The following is a 22,926-nucleotide window of genomic DNA, read 5'->3' as shown; positions in this document are numbered from 1 at the left end:
ATAAAATTTTCAAAAAAAACCTTAATAAATCTAAAGATTGATCAAAATAAGAATTAATCATCAATATATTTATGATTTATCAAAATTAAATTTTTTTTCCAAGTTTTTAATCAGCAAAAATTTTTATCTCAGCAAAAAAAAGTAACTAATTTTGAAAATTAATACCTATAAAAATTCAAAGCCAAACTTTAATTAAAAAAAATTTTTACAAAATAAAAATTCTCTAAACAAAGAACAATTATTCAATTCTTCCTCAACGAAAAAAAAAATCCGTAAATCTAAAACATTCCACCAAAAATTCCTCCATACAACCAAGAAATGAAACAAGCAATAAAAAAATCTTCAATGCGGATCTCTTTTCGTCCTTGCATTAAAATATAAAAAAAAAGTAACATCCAATACCTAGCACAAGATCTCAACAATAATTGACACAGATACTGAACAAAACAACAAAATAAACTTCTCGAGAATCTTTTGATTCTATTCACATATTATTCCTACCACAGTTTCAATTGAATGGTTGAAACTCGGGATTGAGGCGACTAGAGAACTAGTCATCGATTGCATCGATATGATTTATATCCACCGGACATCTACATTAGTACTTAATACATATATATCTATAAATATAAATTAACAATTAGTAAATCCCGCATGTCATCTCGATGACATTGCGTCGACGTCATTGATTAAAGAGTGAATCACTATTGGTAAAGAGTCACCGCAAAATAGCATAATATGAAGCGAAGAAATGTAAGAGGTACGTGGGTAAGCCCGCCAAGGTTTTTGTCGGCCCACACTCTAAAATTCTTCGAGCATCAACATCACGAGTAGAGCTCGAGATGAACAAAAGCGTTTAATATTTTTATTTCATTACATCGGTTACCTTTTTTTAAACTTTTGATTTAAATCCCAGTGTGGGAGACATTATTACGGCGATTGCGTCACGCGGATCTAATTGTTACATCTAGGGAGATAAGATGCTAATATAACACTCGATTCCCGATCTGCATTGGTGAACTCACCTAGACTTAACTGCGGTTTCATTTATTACACACGTAACATTAATTTAAATGAATAAGAAGAAAAAGAAGAAGAATAATTATTTAAATATAAATCAATTGTCACCGCCACGCTCGCTTCAAGATAATTAATCCTTTATGGTTTGTTTGATTGTAGAAAAAAAATTTATAAATCAAGAATATGAATATGAAAATAATTGTTGAGCAAACGGATCCATTGTTCGTTCGGCTGGACCTCGACGAGAATCTTCGATCGGATATTATTACATGTAGAGTATGCGTTTATTTAGTATGAATCCTCAACCGGGGTGTCCTTGACTCCTTTAATTGTAAATTGTAGTGTTATATTACACTATATAACATTGCAGTACACATTTCATTGCATTACATTTGGACTGGATGGAATGGAGTCATCGGAACGCGAACACCGCATCATTGTTCTTTGTCGACGTTTGTTAAACCCTTGACTGGCTAGTTCCGGATGAGATTTCTCCACTGATTGCGTTACCGTTTTTTGCTAAAACTTGTAAATAGTCGAAGCCTGAGATTTCCGCAATACGTATCAGGATTGTTTTTTTTATTTTTTATTTTTTCTTTACTAGCTTTTTCAGTGTGAGGATTTTTACGAGTTTGCAAATTAGAGTTTTATGGCCCCAGATCCGCTTTCTTTCGGAGTCTTTATTTTTTTTTTATAGGTTTTTAATCAAAATTGTTTTAATTATGTGTTTTAGATTTTAGGAAGTTATCTGTTATCTAATCTCTCAGATAACAGATAATAAATAACCAAATCTAATTTATAATCATATTCATATTCAAACCAGTAAAATATTAATGTCACTTTCAATATATCCCTCACATCTTTAGTTAATTTTTATATATTATAATTATTATAGTTATCTTACACAGAAAGAAAAATTTCTTGACTGGAGAACAAAATTCTTGGTTCAAAAAAATTTTCGAGTGCCTGAAGAAAGACCGAATTTGTGTTTGCCGAAGTAAAAATTTTTCTTGAAATTCTATTCTTGGTGGAAGTCATTTTTTCTTAATTCTATCATAAATACTTGGCACAATAAATTTTTATATTTGATCAAGATTTTTAGATACTTTAGGGAAGCATTGCCACCTACTTCAGCTGAGAAAAAAATTTTCTCACCTTGAGAAAATTTTTCTCTTGAATATTTGATACCCATTTTATATTATTTTAGCGTGCAATTATACATATTGAATGAAAAAAAAATGATGAAATATTATTTGATCTTCCCATTTGACATATTAATCAATAAAAATATTAATGAAAATTTACTTCTATCTTTATATTTAATTTTTTGGAGCAAGAGAGAAATTTTCTTAAGACAAGAAAATTTACTTCTGTCAAGAACTAAATTTTTTGGAGCAAGAAGCTGAATTTTCTGAAGAGAACAAGATTTTCTTGACTTAAATAAATTTTCTTGGATCAAGATATGTATTTCTTAAAGCAAGAGAATTAATTTACTTGAAATAAGTGAAATTTCTTGTAAAAAAAAATTTTTTTTACTCAAGAAAATAATTGAGAAGAAAAATATTTTCTTGGCTCAAGTGAATCTTTTTTTCTGTGTAATATCTGTAAAAATTTTCAGTATTTTTTTTTTTGTTGTTTTTTTTTTGTTCTATTACAATTCTTTTGTAAACACTACCAGTACAGCTCATTTAGTTTTAAATTATACTTACTTATACTATGTAATTAGTACAAACTTATTTAGAGACCCTGTTATTGGCCTTCTGGCTATTGGGTTGTATAAAAGGAAATAAATAAATAAAAAAATAAATTAGATTAACTAAAAAATGAGAAAAATTTATAATTTATGGTTCTGATTTTTTTTTTAGATCAATTTTTTTTTCTGATCTAAAAGTAAGAGAATCATAATTTTATGATTGTAAAGATAAGAATTTTTAAGTAAAAAATTAATTTTTGTTATCTATTTTTATTACAATTGAAGAAATAATCATTTTTATGATTTTAAGTAGAATAATTTTTAAAAAAGTAATAAAAAAAAAGAAAAAAACTTATTTCAAAATTTTCTTTTTAAGAATAATGAACATTAAGATCATAATTGATAAAAAGTACAATTATATCTCTGTAAAATATTTTCCTGATAATTATAAAAATTAATAGACTGAGTTCTTTTGTTGTTTTTGCCAATAAAAAAAATCCTTTCAATTTTTCTGTGATAAAAAATTCTCTAATTCTTCAGAAGTTTTTTTAAATACAAATCAAAAAATATCCCTTAAATACTATAAATTCAAATTAAAAAAATTTTTCGACTGAATACCAACAAAATTTATAACTTTCGGCACAAAAAACCTTTCGAGAACTCCGTACCAAAAAGAAGAAACGTCCCTCTGGTCACTTAAACCCAAAACTCTGTTTCCAGCATAAATAAATTTTTTCTCGAATCGCGTCACTGCTATTACCAATACTCAATAAATCATTAACTCAAAAAACAAAAAATAAAATATTCTTTCAACACCGTCGCCTCAATCTAACAAAAATTTGCCGAAAAAACTCGTACTCGCAAAAAAATATAATTACACTTGAAGCAAATGAAAAAAATTCAAGGGTAAAATCTTTAAAACAATAAAACCCGTATCTTAAAATCTTAATCACTTGAATGGCGATTAAGTAATATAAATAAGCAGACGGTAATTATTAAAATAGTAATGTAATTGGGTGTAAGAATTTCGAAAAGTAAATTCCTAAATTAATTTCAATAATAAAATGCGTGTTTTTGGGGCACATGAATAATTACATAAAAATTACCAGCATGCACTCTTATATACAAAAATATAAATGCGTATATTTTTTAATATGTTTATACTTTTTAACTAAATAAAAGTCAATGATAATTAGATTGTCGTTAATATATTCAGTTTTATATACATTTATTGATGTTATGGTAACGAGCCTCCAGGTCCAGGTTGAACCAGGTTGTGCTCAAGGTTGTGTTTTAACTCTCAGGAATATATATTTATATTATTTAATCCCATAAATGACTAATGAGAATGCTAAACTAGAGAAGAGATGTTCACTGGAAAAATTAATTATTAATTAAATAAAACCTCAGAAGTGAAGCAAGCGGTAAAAATTGAAGGCAAACTTATTCGATCAAAGTAGAGAGCAGACACTTTTATTTTATTTAAGCAATCGATGTTATTTTGATTTAAATAATGTATTAAATTTGGAATAGAAGATAGGAGATATGGATAGAATCGTTTACTATTTTTTTTCCTCTTCTAACTTATATAATTAAATAGAATCCAAGATCGAGCGAAGGACAGCTTCGAATTGAGAATGTAGCATATTTAGCTTTATACGAATACACATACGTGATTCGGTAAAATTCGATTCGATTATCCGATCTGGCGACGGTCTAAGTAAAGGATGCCATGAAATCTTTTCGAGGTTGCAGGTGGGGAGATCAACGCATCAAGAGGAGGATTATGGTATAAGAGAACCCGCAATGTGGAGGAGTCGCCAGTCAAACGAACTCTCTCTAAGAATCAAGTACGTGGTTCCGATTTTAAGGGAAACACGTCAGGTGAGTAGAGATCTGATCACAGTTTTAATTATTTTTTTTTTTTTTTTGGATCTGATTTTATCATTGGCCAGTGAACAAGCTGAGTGACAGTGTGTGATATGTAATGATGTGAAGAATATATAATATATATTATTTATTATATAGTCTTTTTATGTCTAGACTGATGTAACGAGTGATTGTAGTCACGTTCAAGTTGAAGGTGTACTGCTTGTACTCATGTGGCTAGAGACCTGTTTGTGATTACACTTTTGTTTTTATTTTTATTTTTTTTTTTTTTTTTTTATTTATTGATATTGATAAATTCCGATGTTGATTGGTTTGTTTTGGAAGTTTGAATGATAGTTTTTTGCAAACGGGATTTTTTCATTTGTTTTTATGATGAAATTTTTTTTGTTTATTTTTTGAAAAATTTATTTCAAGTTTTTTGTTGAAGTGATTTTTAAAAGTTTTGAAAAAAAAATTTCTAGTGAATTTTCAATGGAATATTTTTAAAAATATTAAAATTTTTATTTTACTTGCAAAAAATAATTATTTACCTGTAAAAAATATTTTTTTACTTGTAAAAAATAATTTTTTACTAAATTTTAAAATCAAAATTTTTTCTTCTAAATTTTTACTAAAAAAAAATTCAAAATTTTTTCAAGAAAAATAAAAATTTCTTTAAAAATTAAGCTTTAAAAAATTAATAAAATTTTACAAAAAATTATGAAATTTTACAAAAAGTTATGAAATTCTACAAAAAATTTCATCATAATAAATTCAATAAGAAAAAATCATTCCAAAAATTAATATAAATTAAAATTTCTTCAAAGGTAACTCCGAAAAATGAAACGAAGAATGTTCCTACTTTGCTTGGCGCTCGCGAGCGTAACCGCGAGCCCGTACTCGATTTCTGATGACGGCTACGGGCAGCGGCTGCAGAAGAACACGTTTGGCCAAGCTTCCGCGAGTTCTTCAGCTTCTGCATCAGCCCAGGCTTCCTCAAACGCGTACGCCGGTGCCTCGAGCAACGCAAATGCATTTTCATCAGCTAATTCATTTTCCCAAGGATTCGAGCAACAGAATGCCGACCAGTTTCAATTTCTGGACCAACAGACCGAGGACAAGTCCAGCCACGGGGCTGGAAACTCTGAAAAGTGGTGGATGGGCCCCAACAGCCCCTTCGAGGGTCACGGATCAGGCGTTAATGCCAACGCTCATGCTCACGCTAATGCTAACGCTAACGCTAACGCTCAAGCCGGTGCTAGTGCAGATCACTTCAGAAAAAACCCATTTTTGAACGGAAACTCCCAAGCTGGTGCTCATTCTGATGCAACAGCTCATGCAACCGGCCAAATTCCGTCTCATGATATCCAGGTAAATTTTTATTTTTTTATTTTAATAAAAAAAATAAATAATAGTGAAAAAAAAATAATAATTAGAATTTTGGAAAAATAATTTAAAAAAAATCATTTTTGAAAAATAATTAAAAAAAAATAAATTCTAAAAAATAATTTTCAAAAAATAATTAAAAAAAAATTAATTTTGAAAAATAAATAAATTTTTAATTAGTTACCTCACGTATCCACGGCGTCGAAGAACAACGTCTTCCTTGACCAGCAAAGCTCCAACGGATTTGAAGTGACCTGCAGCGACGAGGGTCAAATCTGTGTTCCCCATCACCTCTGTAACAACGGGCGCGTCAGCTCAAACGTGCAAGGACTCACCCAAGTTCGTTCAGACGTAAGTTAATCTGATGATCATTATTTTATTTTTCGGTGAAATTAATAGCTCCTTCACTTCCGCGGGTTCACTGAAAGCATAAAGCATATTATGATATAAAGGCTGCAAATTATTATAAGTATTATTTAACTTTTATTTATTCCTTTAATTTATAGAATCACGTAATCGTTAATCATAATTACAGGTGTCGTAAACAATCAGTTTTATATATAATTTATAATTTATAGTAATTTATGTAATTATTTTTTGAGACTATAAATCTTTGGAGAAGCAGCTTTTGATTTGACGGATTATATCTCAACAGATATAAGTTTTACTTTTATTGCTGTTTTGTAATTTAGTTTTTTTTATTTCACTTTTTTTTTCAATGTCAAGTATGTCTTTTGGTAAACTTTTTATTTTTATGGCTCGTTAAAGAAATTACTGGGTTTGATTTTTATGATGGAAAAAAAATTCCTTTCAAATAACTAATGTCATAATTGTGTATAGTAATAAATATTACACTTAAAATTTATTATCATTTAAATGAATATTTATAAAGTAAAAATTTCTTTAACAGGAGAAAATTTTTATCCATTAAAATATCTTGTTAAAAAAATTTAATAATTAATAAATAATAACCCGGAATGTTAAAAATAAATATAAAAATCACCCATTAGATCATCACTTAATATCAGATAATTTAAAAAGTTATAAACGTATTGCACAATCGAATGCCCCGCGTAACGAGGGTGGGCATTAAACTTTCACACGGTTTAATACCCAGTTTAAAATTTCACTGGATAACAGACGATCGATGTGTACATAAAATATTATTTATTTACTTAATAACCAGTCCAACAATTCTTCATCGATCCATCCATTTCTACTGAGCATAATTACTTTAATAATTTTATACCAGGAATTTAATCGGGATCCCCAGGTTTATTAATCACTCGAGTTCTATCATCAGTACAGCCTAGATAAACTTATTCATTCGATTGATGTACAACGTTTGGCTTAAAAGGCCGTTTTACTTAATCTGTCTATAAATGTACTGTCCGTCTTTACGTATGTAAGATCGACTCTTCTAATCTCTATAATTTAATCCCGACAACGATTTCTTTTTTATTTTACTTTTTTTTTATTATTTATATTTTCTATGGCTATAATTGTGAGTTTTTAAATCCAAGGCCGGGATTTCCCAATTTTGAAAGTTTTTAATTTAAAGCATTAAGACCATTCCAGCACACTCTCGTCAACTCATCAATAATATTAATTATCTTCTTTATTATTTATCGCTTCCTATGTCTGACTTTTATTTATCACTTAATAATAATAATTATTATTATTTAAAAAAAAAAAAAAATAATAATAATAATAATTATTATTATTATTAATATTATTATAAAATATTAATAAAAAGTTTTTATAAATAAATTAATCAATTATTTTTTCTTTGCTAATTTAAAAATTTTTTTTAAATATTTAAAATAATCGATTCTTCCTTTTAATTTTTTATAAAATTCAGAAAATTTAAATTTTTATACAACACTAAATTATAAAAATTTACAACATAATAATAACAATAATAACTCATAAATAAAATAATAAATTATCATTTTTTTGTAAAAAATTAAATAATGACAATTTTTCTTTTTTGCTAATTTAAAAATTTTTTAAATCTTTCTAATAAAAAAAAATATTTAAAACAATCGATTTTTTTTTTTAATTTTTGATAAAATTCAGAAAATCAAAATTTTTATCCAACACTTAATTATAAAAATTTACAACGTAATAATAATAACTTATAAATAAAATAATAAGTTATAATTTTTTTGTAAAAAATTAAATAATTACAATTTTTCTTTTTTGCTAATTTAAAAATTAAAAAAATATTTTTAACTAAAAAAAAATATTAAAAACAATCGATTCTTTCTTTTAATTTTTGATAAAATTCAGAAAATTTAAATTTTTATACAATATTGAATTATGAAAATTTACAACATAATAATAATAATAATAATAATAATAATAATAATAATAAATTTTCTCCCGGATAAATGACATAAAATTTTATAAAAAAAAAAAAATAATAAGTGACTTGCATTAATTTGACAAAGCTCACTGCATGATATAACGATAAGTACAATTGACACTTCTTTACAAAGTGAATTATAGTATAATCGATCGGAAAAAAATTGCAAGGGGAAGATATATGATATAAAGAGAAGACAGATGAATTGAAATTCAAATTTAAATTGAAATTGAAGAGAGTTTGTTGCGAGCATACATCGTACGACACTTTACACACCTATACATCGGGTTTTTATAGGTCCTGATTACTTGCTTCTTCTTATTTGTTATTTATGTTTATAAGTATATATTTCCCCCTCGTTCAAGTGTGATAGATCGGCGAAAGTGATGTTATGTCACCCGCGCGGTATCTGTAATATCTTCTCTGACATAAAATATAAATAAAAATAAAAATCACCCGCACTATGGACTAAATTACGCAGTTATTTATGATAAACGAGTATACGAATATCCGAGTACTAATATATTTAAATAAATAAATAAATAAGTGTATACGCGTGAATTAAATAACTTTAAAGTCAACACAAGGTGCCTTGAACTTTTAGATTTGCTCAATAAATTCTAAATAAATAAATTATTCAAATCAATTGTTGTTAATTTATTTTGTCGAGATCAACCTGATTTATGGAGGATAGAGCTTTAATTAAATTTTTTTTTGTTACTTTTTGATAAATTATATTAATATGCAAAAGAAAATTAAATTTTTGTCAGTAAATGTCGGAGATTGAGAAGTTGATTTGCTTAATTAAATTAATGAGTTTAAATTTTTTTTTTAAATATTAATTACAGAACCAAAAATGCGACGTAAGTCGCGAAGTCTGCTGTACTATGTCGCGCAACTACGACCAAGTCCCAGCAGGTACTGATGGTTTACAGTCAATCAATGTCAATGTGAATTCCAATGCCGGATCTGATGGCTTCACTGGAGGACTTTTCGACCAAAAATACCAGAAACCTAGCAAGCCTATCAATGTTGACACTATCAATGGATACTTGCCTCCCGATCAAAGTCCAAACAATCCAATACCAAAGTTTACTAATTTACCAACGAGTTAGTATTTTATTTTAATTCCACAATATTTTGTTCATTACAGGCTTAAAAAAATTCAAATTTTTTTTTTTATCAATCGCTTGTAGAACTATTTAAAAATATGGATTTAAAATTTCAAGTTAAATTTCTTATTCGTTTAAAAGTTATAAGCGATTTAGTAATTACTTTAATAATACTATTTTACATTAACTTTTTATTCGAACGCGTTTTTTTCGAAACGGGTTTTTTCAAAACTGTGTGCAGTCTAGCTCAAAGAGTTTTAAACCAATCATCTTGCGATATGGCTCATAATTTTCTTTATACAATTACCTTGAATATGAACCTCAATCGAAAGCGATATTTTTATTTAAACTATTTTTTTTTTTTTTTTTTTAATAAACAATGGACACGGAAAAAAGAAAACTCGAAAAATTACAGTATATAATGCAACGTGGCGCTTCGTGATGAAAACTGGAAAAATTACAGTTTCAGATTGTAATTATTACAGATTTTATAAGAATTACATTGTAGAATGTAATATTTACATTGCAAGCTCTGAATATTAAATTAAAAAATTGAATTTAGAAAAATGTTATTTCAAACTGTAATTTTTCTAGTTTTGATACCGACGGAACCGATTTTACATTTTATACTGTAATTTTTCGAGTTTTCTTTTTTCCGTGTATGAAAAAGTGGTAAAAATTCACGAATTTCACAGCCCTCTAAAAAATGCGAATTTTTACTTTTTTTTTGGAATTGAGTTTTATATGGAAGATACCCATATAAATGAAGTAATTTTTCTGTGCCATTGATTTCAAATAAAAATTTTGGCTTCCATACTGCACACAGACTGCTAAGTGGAATGACAACCTACGATGTGTATCAGCTGATATCTCCGCTATTTGTTAACTTATAATGTTGTTTAATACAAAAAAATTCTCATAAATATATTTATAAAATAACCGGATAGTTTCAATAAATAATATTAGTTTGTTATACCTTAAAATAATTAATGAAAATCAGCATGTAAACGGCCTTCTACACGTATTTCCCCCCTTAAATCAAACAATCATTTTCACAAAATTATTTTTTTTTTCTTTTCTAGCTCCAAAACCAAGAGTAACTACTCAAAGACCAACAGCTCCACCAGTTCAAAGAAACCCAGAACCATTTCCAGTCCCAACTCACGTTCAATTGGGTTGCGCAGCAGCATTGGTTTGCGTCAAAGAAGAATTCTGTGGTATGGACGGTATGATGAATCCCTCACCATTGGCTTTAACTGAAGAGCAACTCATTCGCCGTGTACCTTTGAGCGTAAGTTAAATAATTATTAAATATATTTATATTTACTTTCTAATAATTACCCTACTCGTAAATATTTCATTTGAATATTATATCACCTTGTCGATTTCTTCTATTAAATTTACACTTAAATCTAAAGACTCCCGCCCACAACTGGTAATATCTCCAGTAGTTAGCATAAATTAAGAGTGATAAATCACCCGATTATACTCATCATAACTAATAACTAATACCCATAACCTGTTGAATTACCCAGGACTGCAAGAACCCAGACAACGGAGAAATTGGAAAATGCTGCCGGGACCCGAACTACGTTGACCCATGGCCTACGGGCAACTTGCCAGCCAACTACTCCGGAGGATTCGACGACCAAGGATTCCCTTTGAACGACCCCAGGCCAATTCCCACCTCTCCGATCGGCGTCAAGCGTCCAGCTCCTTCGCCGGTCAAGGGAAGAGTTCCAACCAAAAATGTCCAGGCTCCTGTTCCAAATGCCATTCCTCAAAATATCAACCAACAGCCCTCGATCATTCGCCCGAATGTACCCAACTATCCGACTTACCCAAAACCTTTCAATAAGAACAATTTCGTAGAATCACCCAGTAACGCAAACCCCGTTGTTGTTCAACCTCGACCAGCCGGATCTTGCGGTGTTAAAAATTCAGTAAGTGGTCAATGCCATTAATCTACCTCTACCTCTACCTCGGTTCTTTAGAAAATTGTTTTATCATGGAAATTAGTTAATTCAACATTTTACAATTTATTAACTTCCCGCTAAGAAAATTGAAAATTTTCAAAAATCGGGAAGTTATTGTTTTTACCCCGTTTTTCGAAAATCGAGTTTTCATCAGATCTCGACGTTTTGAGGTCCTAGGAAGCTTCCCTGACTATTCCCGCGATGGTGTCTGTACGCGTGTGTGTGTGGATGTGTGGATGTATGTAAACCTCTCATAACTTTTGAACGGCTTGACCGATTTGATCGCGGTTGGTTCCATTCGAAAGGGTTCGACTAAACTTAGATTTTGAATACAAGTTGGACCGATTCGGATCAATAGATTTTGAGAAATCTTAAAAAAACTGCGAAAAAAAATTTTTCCAAATGTGGTTTTTTTTTTTAATAACTTTTAAACGGCTCGACCGATCAATTCCAAAAACTAATCAGCTCTTGACATAAAAAAACCACGTCGATCGCCACCAATCTGATCAAAATCGGTTGATTCGTTCGTGAGTTATCGTTGACGAAAGAAATCGAAAAAAAGTGTTTTTTTTCGAATTACACCGAAACTTTCGGTATTGTGAATTTGTGTTTAAAAATGTATCATAGAATTTGAAAAACTGCGTCGAATGCCGCCAACCGCGTGAAAATCGGTTCATTCATTCAAAAGTTATTGCGGTTTGAAAATTCAAAAAATAGTGTTTTGTTAAATTATTATCAGACTTTTGAGCTCGGAGAGCTCAAAACTACACGAAAATTATATTTTTGAGCTCTTTGAGCTCAAAATTGTAATACGTGCAATTTGGAGCGCTTAATTACGAAAGTAGCGGGAAGTTGCAGAGATGGCCTTCAGGGTCAACCATTTTCCTAATTTTTTTTTTTAGTTTTACTCACTTAGGATAGATTATTATTATTAATGAATTTATTTTGTTAATAAAGATTTTTTACGACTAAATCCTTCAGATGATTTGAAGGTTTTTCATAGATTACAAGGTTATTATTAATACTAATTAATAAAATTTATTTTTGGTAATAAAGATTTTTTTATGACGAAATTTATTTAGATATTTTTTTTTTCTTTGGAATTGTTAAGGATTTTTTTATTGAGTTAGACTAGTGTAATTAAGGTATTTTTAAGTCCTAGAAGTAATTGGGTTTAAGTTTAATTTACAATAGCCAAGATAAGTTTGATTAGTTTTTTATTTATAGTTACTTTAATGGATTTAAGGAAAGACGTCGTTTTGAAAAAAATAAATAAATTTTTATAATTGACTTTTAGAAAAAAAATATCCGATTAAATAAATTAACATTTTTATTGGTTATTATACTTAAAAATTGATTGAAAAATTTATAATAACAAGTTATTTTGAAACAAGGAAGCGATCAACATGAAAAATGAGTTTTAGAGTTAATGCTATTTAATAAATAATTTTACGATTCGGAATTTTAAGAGTTTTTGAATATTTTATACCGTAATAATTATACTTTAAGATCAGTGAAACATTCCGATGAATGAAAATATTTTCATACCTGAAATATATCTTAAAACACTAGTTTTAACTCAATATTAAATAATAACTTTCAGTTTTTATTTTTATATAATTAAAGGACAATAGAATAAAAAAAAGTGTATCAAAAATATAATTTATAAGACAAAGATAGATCTGATATTTATCATAATTATAATTATGTAATCGTAATTGAGCGGATTAAATCATCAAACGATACCAGAATCGAATTAAATAACCGGCTTGATTAGCAAACAATTACATGTATAATTAGTTTTTTTAAAACAATAACAATTGTAATTTCTTTACATAAGCCTGAAGACACACAATTGTTGATTTTTGCTGTTGCATAATTATAATTATTTTTATAAGTTATTAATTATTAATAATGTTGAAACAAAATTAAAATTTTTTTATTTTTTTTTATTAATATCATGAAAATAAAATTAGGCAACATTGAAAAATTTTTATAATTTTTTTATTTTATTAACAAATGATTGAAAAAAAAATCGACGTAGAAAACTTAAAAAAAATTCTGTTTAAAAAAATTTTTTTTTACTTATAATTTTATGAAAATTAAATTAGCCAACATCTAAAAATTTGTAGAATTTCTTTTATTAAAAAATTATTGCAAAAAAATTAAAAAAAAACGCACCTTTAAAAAACTTTAAAAACTATTAGTGCAATTTTTAAAAAATATTATTGAGCTCTAATTTAATAATTAAAAAAAAACTAAAAAAATTAATAATGTCGGCTAACTTGAGTATTACTATAATTTTTATTGATTGAAAAAATAAAAAATGTCTGCTAATTTTAATGACATTAAAATAAGCAGTCTTGCTCTTTTTGTTATTTTTTTTTTAACAAATTTATTTTGAAAAATAATTTTTAAAAAATTGAATTTTTATTTTCTTAAAATTTCTAAGTGTTAATTTTTTTTTTTCAATTTTTTCCATAATTTATTTATTAAAAAAATTATTAAATTTCTACTAAATTAATTTTAATATCATATAAAATCTTTTAAAAATTAAATTTTGATTTTTGCTGTTGCATAATTATAATTATTTTTATAAGTTATTAATTATTAATAATGTTAAAACAAAAAAAAATGTTTTTGATTAGTATCATGAAAATAAGATTAGCCAAAATTAGAAATTTTTTAAATTTTTTTATTGAAAAAAATTTGACGTAGAAAATAAAAAAAAAATTTTAAGTGTAATTTTTTAAAAATATTTTTTTACTTATAATTGTTATTGATTAAAAAATTAAAAATTGTTAAATGTCTGCTAATGTTAACGACATTAAAGTTAGCAGTTTTGGTCATTTTTTTAACAAATTTATTTAAAAAAAAAAAAAATGCATTTTTTTTCTTAAAATTTCTAAGTCAATTTTTTTTGCCATAATTTATTTATTAAAAAAATTAATGAAAATTAAATTAGCCGACATTTAAAATTTTTTTTTTATTAATAAAATGATAAAAAAAAATAAAAAAATAATTTTCACTTGTAAAAAACTTCAAAAACTGTAAGTGCAAATTAAAAAAAAATTTTTTTTTCTTCTAATTTAATTTAAAAAAAAAAAAATCAAAAAATTAAAAACGTCGGCTAACTTTAGTATTACAAAAAATTATTAAATATCTGCTAAATTAATTTTAATTAGTTCTAATATCAGATAAAATCTTATAAAAATTAATTTTTAAATGCTTTGACTTGAAATTTTTAATAATACTTTGTTTCATCATGATTAATAGCATAATTAGGTTATGTCAAGTGTCTATAGATGCTTTTAGATGTGATTAGTGATTGCGATTAGATTATTTTATACTTACAATGAGTAATTGGTGATTCAATGTGTTAAGGTACAACGACCAAGCAATTTGAAAGAAGAAGAGGTTGGATTCGGTGAAATACCATGGGAAGCAATGATACTTTACAGTCCGGAAAAGAAACTCCTTTGTTCGGGAGCATTTGTGGCGCCGAATGCCGTTCTCACAGCGGCTCGTTGTTTCGATGGGTATGTATATATAATGTTATATCAGAAGAATAAGTACTGGGGCTTGTAATTCAGAGCATCCCGTTAATACATTAATTTATACCGCACTTCTCTTTTATTAAGACATTTTCTAAAAAAAGAACAACTGGACTTACGTAAGATTGATTATTCCAGATACCAGGCGCACGATATTGCCGTCAAAGCCGGAGAATGGAAATTAGGCTACGAATTGAAACACGAAGAACCTTTGCCGTTCGAGATTGTCAAAGTTAAGGCTATTGTGACACATCCTGGCTACTTGCCTGGCAGCGCTGCCCACGACGTTGCGTTCCTCTATCTCGAGCACGACGTCCATCTTGACAGACATGTCGGACCTATTTGCTTGCAGGAAGATGTTCAGCAGTCTTATGTTCGCCCCGGGGCTAAATGTATCTCTACCGGATGGGGTAAACATATTTTGCAAGGTAATTTTATTTTTATTATTATTTTTATGTGTTTGTAGTTTTTATTACTTTTATTTAATTTTTTACCAAAATGGCGCGAAGAAATGTAAAATTTAAACTTTAAATTAATTTTTTACCAAATGGCGCGAAGAAATATAAAATTTAAATTTTGATTGAACTTTTCATCAAAATGGCGGGAAGAAATATAAAATTTAAACTTTAAATTAATTTTGTATCAATATGGCACGAAGAAATATAAAATTGAAAGTTTAATTTAATTTTTTACCAAAATGGCGTGAAGAAATAATGAAAATGAAGTCAGCTGACATTTCAAAATTTTTAGAAATTTTTTATTGAAAAAATTTTAATTAAACAATTAAAAAAAAAATTTCACATGTAAAAAATTTGAAAAACTATAAGTGCAACTTTTTAGAAATATCTTTTTAGTTGTAATTTAATAAAAAAAATAATCAAAAATTTTTAGATGTCTGCTAACTTCAGTGTCATGAAAAAATATAAAATTAGAATTTTAATTTAATTTTTTACCAAAATAGCGCGAAGAAATTTAAAATTGAAACTTTCAATTAATTTTTTATCAAAATGGCGTGAAGAAATATGAAATTGAAACTTAGATTAAATTTTTCATCAAAGTGGCGTAAAGAAATATAAAATTGAAACTTTAATGTAATTTTTTATCAAATTGGCGCAAATAAATATAGAATTTAAATATAAATATTTTAATTTTAATATAATTTTTTATCAAAATAGCGCGAAGAAATATAAAATTGAAACTTTCATATATTTTTTTGCATAGTAGTAATTATTAAATTAAAGTGAGACTGAAATAAGCAATAATTTAATTTTTCGATTTCATTTTTATAAATTAAAATTTCTCTTATAGAAATTAAAAATTTTTTTTCTAAAAAAATTAATAATTTTCTTTTTTCAATAATAAAAAAAAAATTTCCAAGTTTATAAATCTCATAAAAATAAATTTCCTCGCTCATTTAATCGAATGAACGTATTTCTTCAGTAAATTATAAAATTAATTTATTCCTTCATTGAATAATAAAACTAAACTCGTAATAATAAACTTTCAGTTCACTTAGCGGGAGCAATAATGCACTCAATCGAAGTAGACGCAATTGAAGAAAACCAATGCCGGCAACGTGTATCAAACGCGGAAAACCAAATAGAACTTGACGACTCATTGGTCTGTGTGAAAGCGCACCAACAAAGAAACAACATGTGTCAAGTAGACATCGGAGGTCCATTGGCTTGTGAGCGCGAAGACGGTACTTACGAAATCGTAGGAGTTTACAATCAAGATACCGGATGTTTACCCACAAATCAAGTGGCTACTTTCGGTCTGATTGATGTTCCATGGGTGAAATACATGTTGGAACAACCTGCGCCAGTAGAATCTCAACCTAAACCTTACACTCCAACTCAACCTCAGCAATCTTATGAACAACCCCAGAAACCTGAATCATACGCTCCTCAACAGCCCCAACAACCTCAACAAACCTACGAACAACCCCAACAACCTCGACAACCCTACGAACAACCCCAACAACCTCAACAACCCTACGAACAACCCCAACAACCTCAACAACCCTACGAACAACCCCAACAACCTCAACAATCCTACGAGCAACCTAAACCTTACTCACCATCCCAACCTCAGCAATCTTATGAACAACCTCAGACACCTGAACCTTACACTCCTGAACAACCTCAACAATCATACGAACAACCTGAACCTTACACTCCTCAACAACCTGAACGATCTTACGAACAGCCTCCAAACCCGGAACCCTACGCGCCTCAACAACCTGAACAATCTTACGAACAGCCTCCCAACCCAACACCTTATGCTCCTCAGCAACCTGAACAATCTTATGAACAACCTCAGAAACCTGAACCTTACGATCCTGCCCAACAGCCAGAACAGCCTGTGTACCCACGACCTCAACAGCCAAAACCTTACAAGCCAGCCCAGTTACCTTTCGTACCTGCCCAAGAACCGCGACCTTTTGCACCCGCTGGGTACCAATATCCAAAACAAAGCCAACCTTTCAACTACGAAAGCAACACCAATCAACCATGCGATTGTCAGAAAAGTAATTTACCACCCTACGACAATCAATACCTACCTCCCAATTAAGGGCTGACTGAATTTAATTTTCAAATTTATTAACATAAGAATAATTATAATATAATATAATTAATTAGGTTTGTAAATGTATAGATTAACATTTTTTTTTCGTAAACTAAAAGCTAATATACTTATACTACAATTATTTAAACTTATTTTCATTAATGTATTTTATTAAAAGTTTAATATAACTGTGATCAATATTAAATCCAATGTATACATAATTATAAAAGACCCTGACGTTTTAAATCTTCATAGGTTTTTCTATTCACAACATTACCAAGTGAATCTTCAAATTCCTCTTCTTGCTCTGGCTGCCATCGTTCAGCCTGTTTCTGAGCCTTGAGCTTCTCCCAGAGTGCAAGAGCATCCTCAATCTGGGTAACATTAGCGAATTGAGCAGTGTTGGGGATACCGAGGCACCTCATACCGTGAGCGTGCCTCCACTCAGCAAAGTGCCTCTGAAAAGCCTTGGGACCTTTGTAAGTGAAGTTACTGCAGATCTCGCAGTTGTAGCTGATGTTCAGCCCGTGTAATTTGTACAGCCAGTAGGAAATGGGCTTTCCGTCCCACCCTAGAGGCAAATTTTTAGGATTATACGGAACTTCATTGTCGTCTTCTTCTTCAGACTCAGAAGCACTGGCTTCAGCATCAGTCTCCGCGCTCTCCTTCAGTTCTCGCCTGCTTTCGCTGGACATTTTCTTTGGTAGCCACTCGCTACTGACTTTAATTTTCAAATTTATAAACATAAGAATAATTATAATATAATATAATTAATTAGGTTTGTAAATGTATAGATTAACATTTTTTTTTTTGTAAACTAAAAGCTAATATACTTATACTAGCTGTTACTCGCCCGCTCCGCTGGATGCTTTATAGAATTGTATTTTTATATCTAAACTTGAAATTTAATTAGAATATTGTTTTGACTTGCACAGATTCCCAATTCTATTGACTTGGCATTCACCTTTTATCCATGTAATTATTCTAGCTAATATTCGTTGTAACTTTCAATGTGCAATCATTATAACATTCCCGTGTCTTTTTTACAAAAATGAAAAATTTATATGAAAAAAAAATTTTTAATGAGCATTGAAAGTTTCAGTTAAAGAAATTGCAGGTCTCATTAGTAAAGAAATCTGCCTAGTATATAAACATAACCAATAGAATTAAAAAATTTATTTTAAACAAATGACAATCTAATAGAATAAATTTAGTTACAATAAAAATTCATTATTTCTAAGTCAAAAAAATATAGGTTCCGGATAAGTAATCACCACTATATCATATACTAAAACCTTCTCCGAAACACGTTGCATCTTATGGTATAAGTATTATTCCGATCAGTTCAGTAGTTTTCACAGTATAACCGGACAAAAAAACCGGCTCTCCATTTATTAATATAGATTACAATTATTTAAGCTTATTATTTTCATGAATGTATTTTATTAAAAGTTTAATATAACTGTGATCAATTTTTAATCCAATGTATAAATAATTATAAAAGACCTTGACGTTTTAAATCTTCATAGGTTTTTCTATTCACAACATTACCAAGTGAATCTTCAAATTCCTCTTCTTGCTCTGGCTGCCATCGTTCAGCCTGTTTCTGAGCCTTGAGCTTCTCCCAGAGTGCAAGAGCGTCCTCAATCTGGGTAACATTAGCGAAGTGAGCAGTGTTGGGGATACCGAGACACCTCATACCGTGAGCGTGTCTCCACTCAGCAAAGTGCCTCTGAAAAGCCTTGGGACCTTTGTAAGTGAAGTTACCGCAGATCTCGCAGTTGTAGCTGATGTTCAGCCCGTGTAATTTGTACAGCCAGTAGGGAATGGGCTTTCCGTCCCACCCTAGAGGCAAATTTTTAGGATTATACGGAACTTCATTGTCGTCTTCTTCTTCAGACTCAGAAGCACTGGCTTCAGCATCAGAGTCTCCGCGTTCGCCTTCAGTTCTCGCCTGCTTTCGCTGGACGTTTTCCTTGGTAGCCACTCGCTGAGTGGAGACTATCTCAGCCAAGCGATAGACCTGAGCCTCCAGAGAAGCGACTTCCTTCTGCTTTGCCATGTCTTTGCCTTTACCCGCTTTTTTATTCTTGCTCTTTGCTAACAAATTCGGGTCTAGCGAAGCCTCGCCTTTGGTGCTGAACAATCTCTGAGCGCGTTCCTCTAAAGTGCCTCCGCACTTCAACCCCAAAGCCATCAGCGCTGACTTTAGACGATCCAGCCCCAGAGAAGCTAATTCTTCCCAAGAAGAAAACGCTGAAAGATCTAAATGAGCACCTACGTTGGTCAAAGCACTGCCAGTTTCTTTCGGCCAACCTGGAAATGTGTTCTGCTCCCACTGGACCTCGAATTCTTTTCTAGCCTCCTCGAGGTCGTTGTTCAAGTTGTGCAGAGGCTTGATACGTTCTATGTAGTCTGAAAGGTAAGTCAGCAGAGCGTCCAAGTAACGACGGTAGTCCGCGTTTTTACGCTCCCGGGGGATGTCGAACAAGTGGTCAAATGTTGATAAGTATGTAATGTAGTCAATTTTTTCAATGCCTTTTAAGTTAATGTACTTTTCGTAGCACTCGTGGAGATCTAGATATTTTCCGTAGCCTTCTTCGTCGGTGAATTCTATCCAGTTGGCGAGCTCTTCTGTGGGATTCTCCCGCATTTTTGCCAGCTCTTCAAATTCTACTGACATTGGAACGCTGATCTCGTTAGGGTGGCGTCGGTAAAAGTCTTTTATTGATTTTAGACGGTTGTAGAACTCGGAGAATTCATTTGGACCTGACAGAGCTTGAACCTGAAAGCAAAATTAATTTTTAATTAGATTAAAAATTACTGATTTAATTTAAAATGGTACACAGAAAAAAATAGTTTTCTTTTTAATTATTTTCTTGAGCAAAAAAAAAATTTTTTTTTGACAAGAAATTTCACTTATTCCAACAAAATTAATTCTCTTGCTTTAAGAAATACGTATCTTGATCCAAGAAAATTTATTTAAGTCAAGAAAATCTTGTTGTTTTGAGAAAATTCAGCCTCTTGCTCCAAAAAATTTAGTTCTTGACAGAAGTAAATTTTCTTGTCTTGAGAAAATTTCTCTCTTGCTCCAAAAAATTAAATATAAAGATAGAAGTAAATTTTCATTAATATTTTTATTGATTAACATGTCAAATGGGAAGATCAAATAATATTGAATCATTTTTTTTCATTCAATATGTATAATTGCACGCTAAAGTAATATAAAATGGATATCAAATATTCAAGCGAAAAATTTTCTCAAGGTGAGAAAATTTTTTTCTCAGCTGAAGTAAGTGGTGCTGGTTCCCTTAAGTATCTAAAAATCTTGATCAAATATAAAAATTCATTTTATCAAGTATTTATGATAATTTGAATTAAGAAATAATTACTTCCATCAAAAATAGAATTTCAAGAAAAATTTTTACTTTGGCCTATACAACTTCGGTTTTCCTTCAAGCACCCGAAAATTTTTTTGAGCCAAGAAATTTTTCTTTCTGTGCAGCTTCTTGCTCCAAAAAATTAAATATAAAGATAGAAGTAAATTTTCATTAATATTTTTATTGATTAACATGTCAAATGGGAAGATCAAATAATATTTCATCATTTTTTTATTCAATATGTATAATTGCACGTTAAAATAATATAAAATGCGTATCTAATATTCAAGAGAAAAATTTTCTCAAGGTGAGAAAATTTTTTTCTCAGCTGAAGTAAGTGGTGCAGTTTACCTAAAGTATCTAAAAATTTTGATCAAATATAAAAATTTATTGTATCAAGTATTTATAATAATTTGAATTAAGAAATAATTACTTCCATCAAAAATAGAATTTCAAGAAAAATTTTTACTTCGGCCAACATAACTTCGGTCTTCCTCCAGTCAAGAAATTTTTCTTTCTGTGTAGTAGTATCTTTAAAATTGATTTTTAAATAATTATAATTTTTTTAATACTAATTTATTTGTTGATATAAATTAAGAAATAATTTTTAAGGCTATTTATTAGAAATAAGAAATATCATTTGCCTGAAGCAAAAATTTTAGAAGCCATTGATTACTATTGAAATAAAATAAAATAATTATTATTTAAAATAAATAAATAAACTCACTTCTTCTTTACGTTGACCATCCTTATCCTCGTACAAATCTTGCAATTGCATAGCACACTCCATATATTGTTGGAGCAACATTTTTAACCTGTGCTCTGAATTAACATTGTCCCGGTGTCCTGGCTTTTTATGAAGCAGCTCCTTCACCATCGCATCCATCAGACGTTCGCGTTCCTCGTGGTAACGACGCTGTTGCTCCAGCAATGTCTCCATTTTTAAGTGTAAATATATAAACTGTTTGTTTATAAATACACTACTCTTGCTGATAAACTAAACACAGCCTGCAAATTTAAAGGTTATTGTCATTAATGCTGTACTTTCATGAAAAGTGTTGGTAATAAAGGAAAACTACTTGTCATTTATATAAATACATTCTATTTAATTTAATTACACTTTATTTAATTTATTTATCTATAAATATTTAATTATTAAATAATTCACTCTAAGAAAATTTATTTTTCATTATAAAATTTATAAACTTACCAAATTAAGCTTTGGCAGATTTTCCGATTGCGCATGCGCGCTCTTTAAAATTATAAAAATTAAATTTTTATTAAATAAAATTTAAGTTAAAAAATTTTTGTTATTTAATTAAAAAAAATAAAAATTTTATTAATTTTTATTTTATTATTTTTTATTTCTAAACTCTTAATTTTATTTTTATCAATTAAAAAGAATTAGGGAAAGAAAAGAGCCAGCCAATCAGAGCGCGGCAAGCGCGCATCACGCCATTTCAGCAGTGAGGAAGAACAAGTCGGTTCCTTCATTACTCACTCAGTTTTTGAACGGGTAAGACGTACTTCCGCGCGTCGCGCACTTCTCTTGTTCTTAACTTGCATACTTAAATTGTCAGTTTGATTATTTTAGTTTTTTTATAATTAAATAATTATCAACAATAATCAAGTTAAATACGTATTAAGTTAATAATACTAAACTTAGCCGATGTTTTCAATTTTTTGATTATTTTTCATTCATTAAATTAGAACTAAAAAACAATTTTCGAAAATTGCGCTGATAGTTTGTCAAATGAAAATTTTTTCTTATTTTTTTCTAATAATTTTTTCAATAAAAAAAATTCTCGAAATTTTTAGATGTCGGCTAACTTAATTTTCGTATTAAGTTATTATTTATTTAAAAGTGAGTTTTAAGTTATTAGTTCAGTGTCCAGTGTTGCGGGTATTGTCAAGATGTCTTTCAGCTCAACGGTGACAAGTAGCTAAATTCCGTCGACTCATCTGGCATCTTCTGGCAAAGAAATAGCAGTTAAGTGATG

At 29.2% G+C, this 22,926-nt stretch overlaps 2 protein-coding genes across 3 annotated transcripts; one reads left to right on the top strand and one right to left on the bottom strand.

Annotated features, from left to right (window-relative positions):
• The first annotated feature begins 4,471 nt into the window (after nucleotides 1-4,471).
• Nucleotides 4,472-17,688, top strand: LOC123266808 (inactive serine protease scarface-like). The gene is made up of 9 exons (XM_044731226.1): nucleotides 4,472-4,597; nucleotides 5,410-5,953; nucleotides 6,149-6,319; nucleotides 9,185-9,446; nucleotides 10,531-10,739; nucleotides 10,984-11,391; nucleotides 14,809-14,963; nucleotides 15,117-15,406; nucleotides 16,486-17,688. Exons 2-9 carry the CDS (start codon nucleotides 5,423-5,425, stop codon nucleotides 17,550-17,552), a joined length of 3,093 nt encoding a protein of 1,030 aa, XP_044587161.1. The 5' UTR covers nucleotides 4,472-4,597; nucleotides 5,410-5,422; the 3' UTR covers nucleotides 17,553-17,688.
• A 1,300-nt stretch (nucleotides 17,689-18,988) lies between these two features.
• Nucleotides 18,989-22,198, bottom strand: LOC123267085 (splicing factor 3A subunit 3). 2 transcript variants are annotated; one of them, XM_044731580.1, is made up of 3 exons: nucleotides 22,137-22,198; nucleotides 21,654-21,934; nucleotides 18,989-20,331 (listed from the first exon to the last, which is right to left on the bottom strand). In XM_044731580.1, exons 2-3 carry the CDS (start codon nucleotides 21,864-21,866, stop codon nucleotides 19,042-19,044), a joined length of 1,503 nt encoding a protein of 500 aa, XP_044587515.1. In that variant the 5' UTR covers nucleotides 21,867-21,934; nucleotides 22,137-22,198; the 3' UTR covers nucleotides 18,989-19,041. The 2 variants fall into 2 exon arrangements, with proteins under 2 accessions (XP_044587515.1, XP_044587513.1); XM_044731578.1 differs by lacking the exon at nucleotides 22,137-22,198 and having other exon boundaries at nucleotides 21,654-21,978.
• Between the last annotated feature and the right edge of the window lie 728 nt (nucleotides 22,199-22,926).

This window comes from Cotesia glomerata, linkage group LG6 (assembly GCF_020080835.1).
Source record: "Cotesia glomerata isolate CgM1 linkage group LG6, MPM_Cglom_v2.3, whole genome shotgun sequence".
In the NCBI taxonomy this organism is placed as follows: domain Eukaryota; kingdom Metazoa; phylum Arthropoda; class Insecta; order Hymenoptera; family Braconidae; genus Cotesia; species Cotesia glomerata.
Note: the sequence above shows the minus strand (reverse complement) of the source record. Positions and strands in the feature narration are given on the sequence as shown.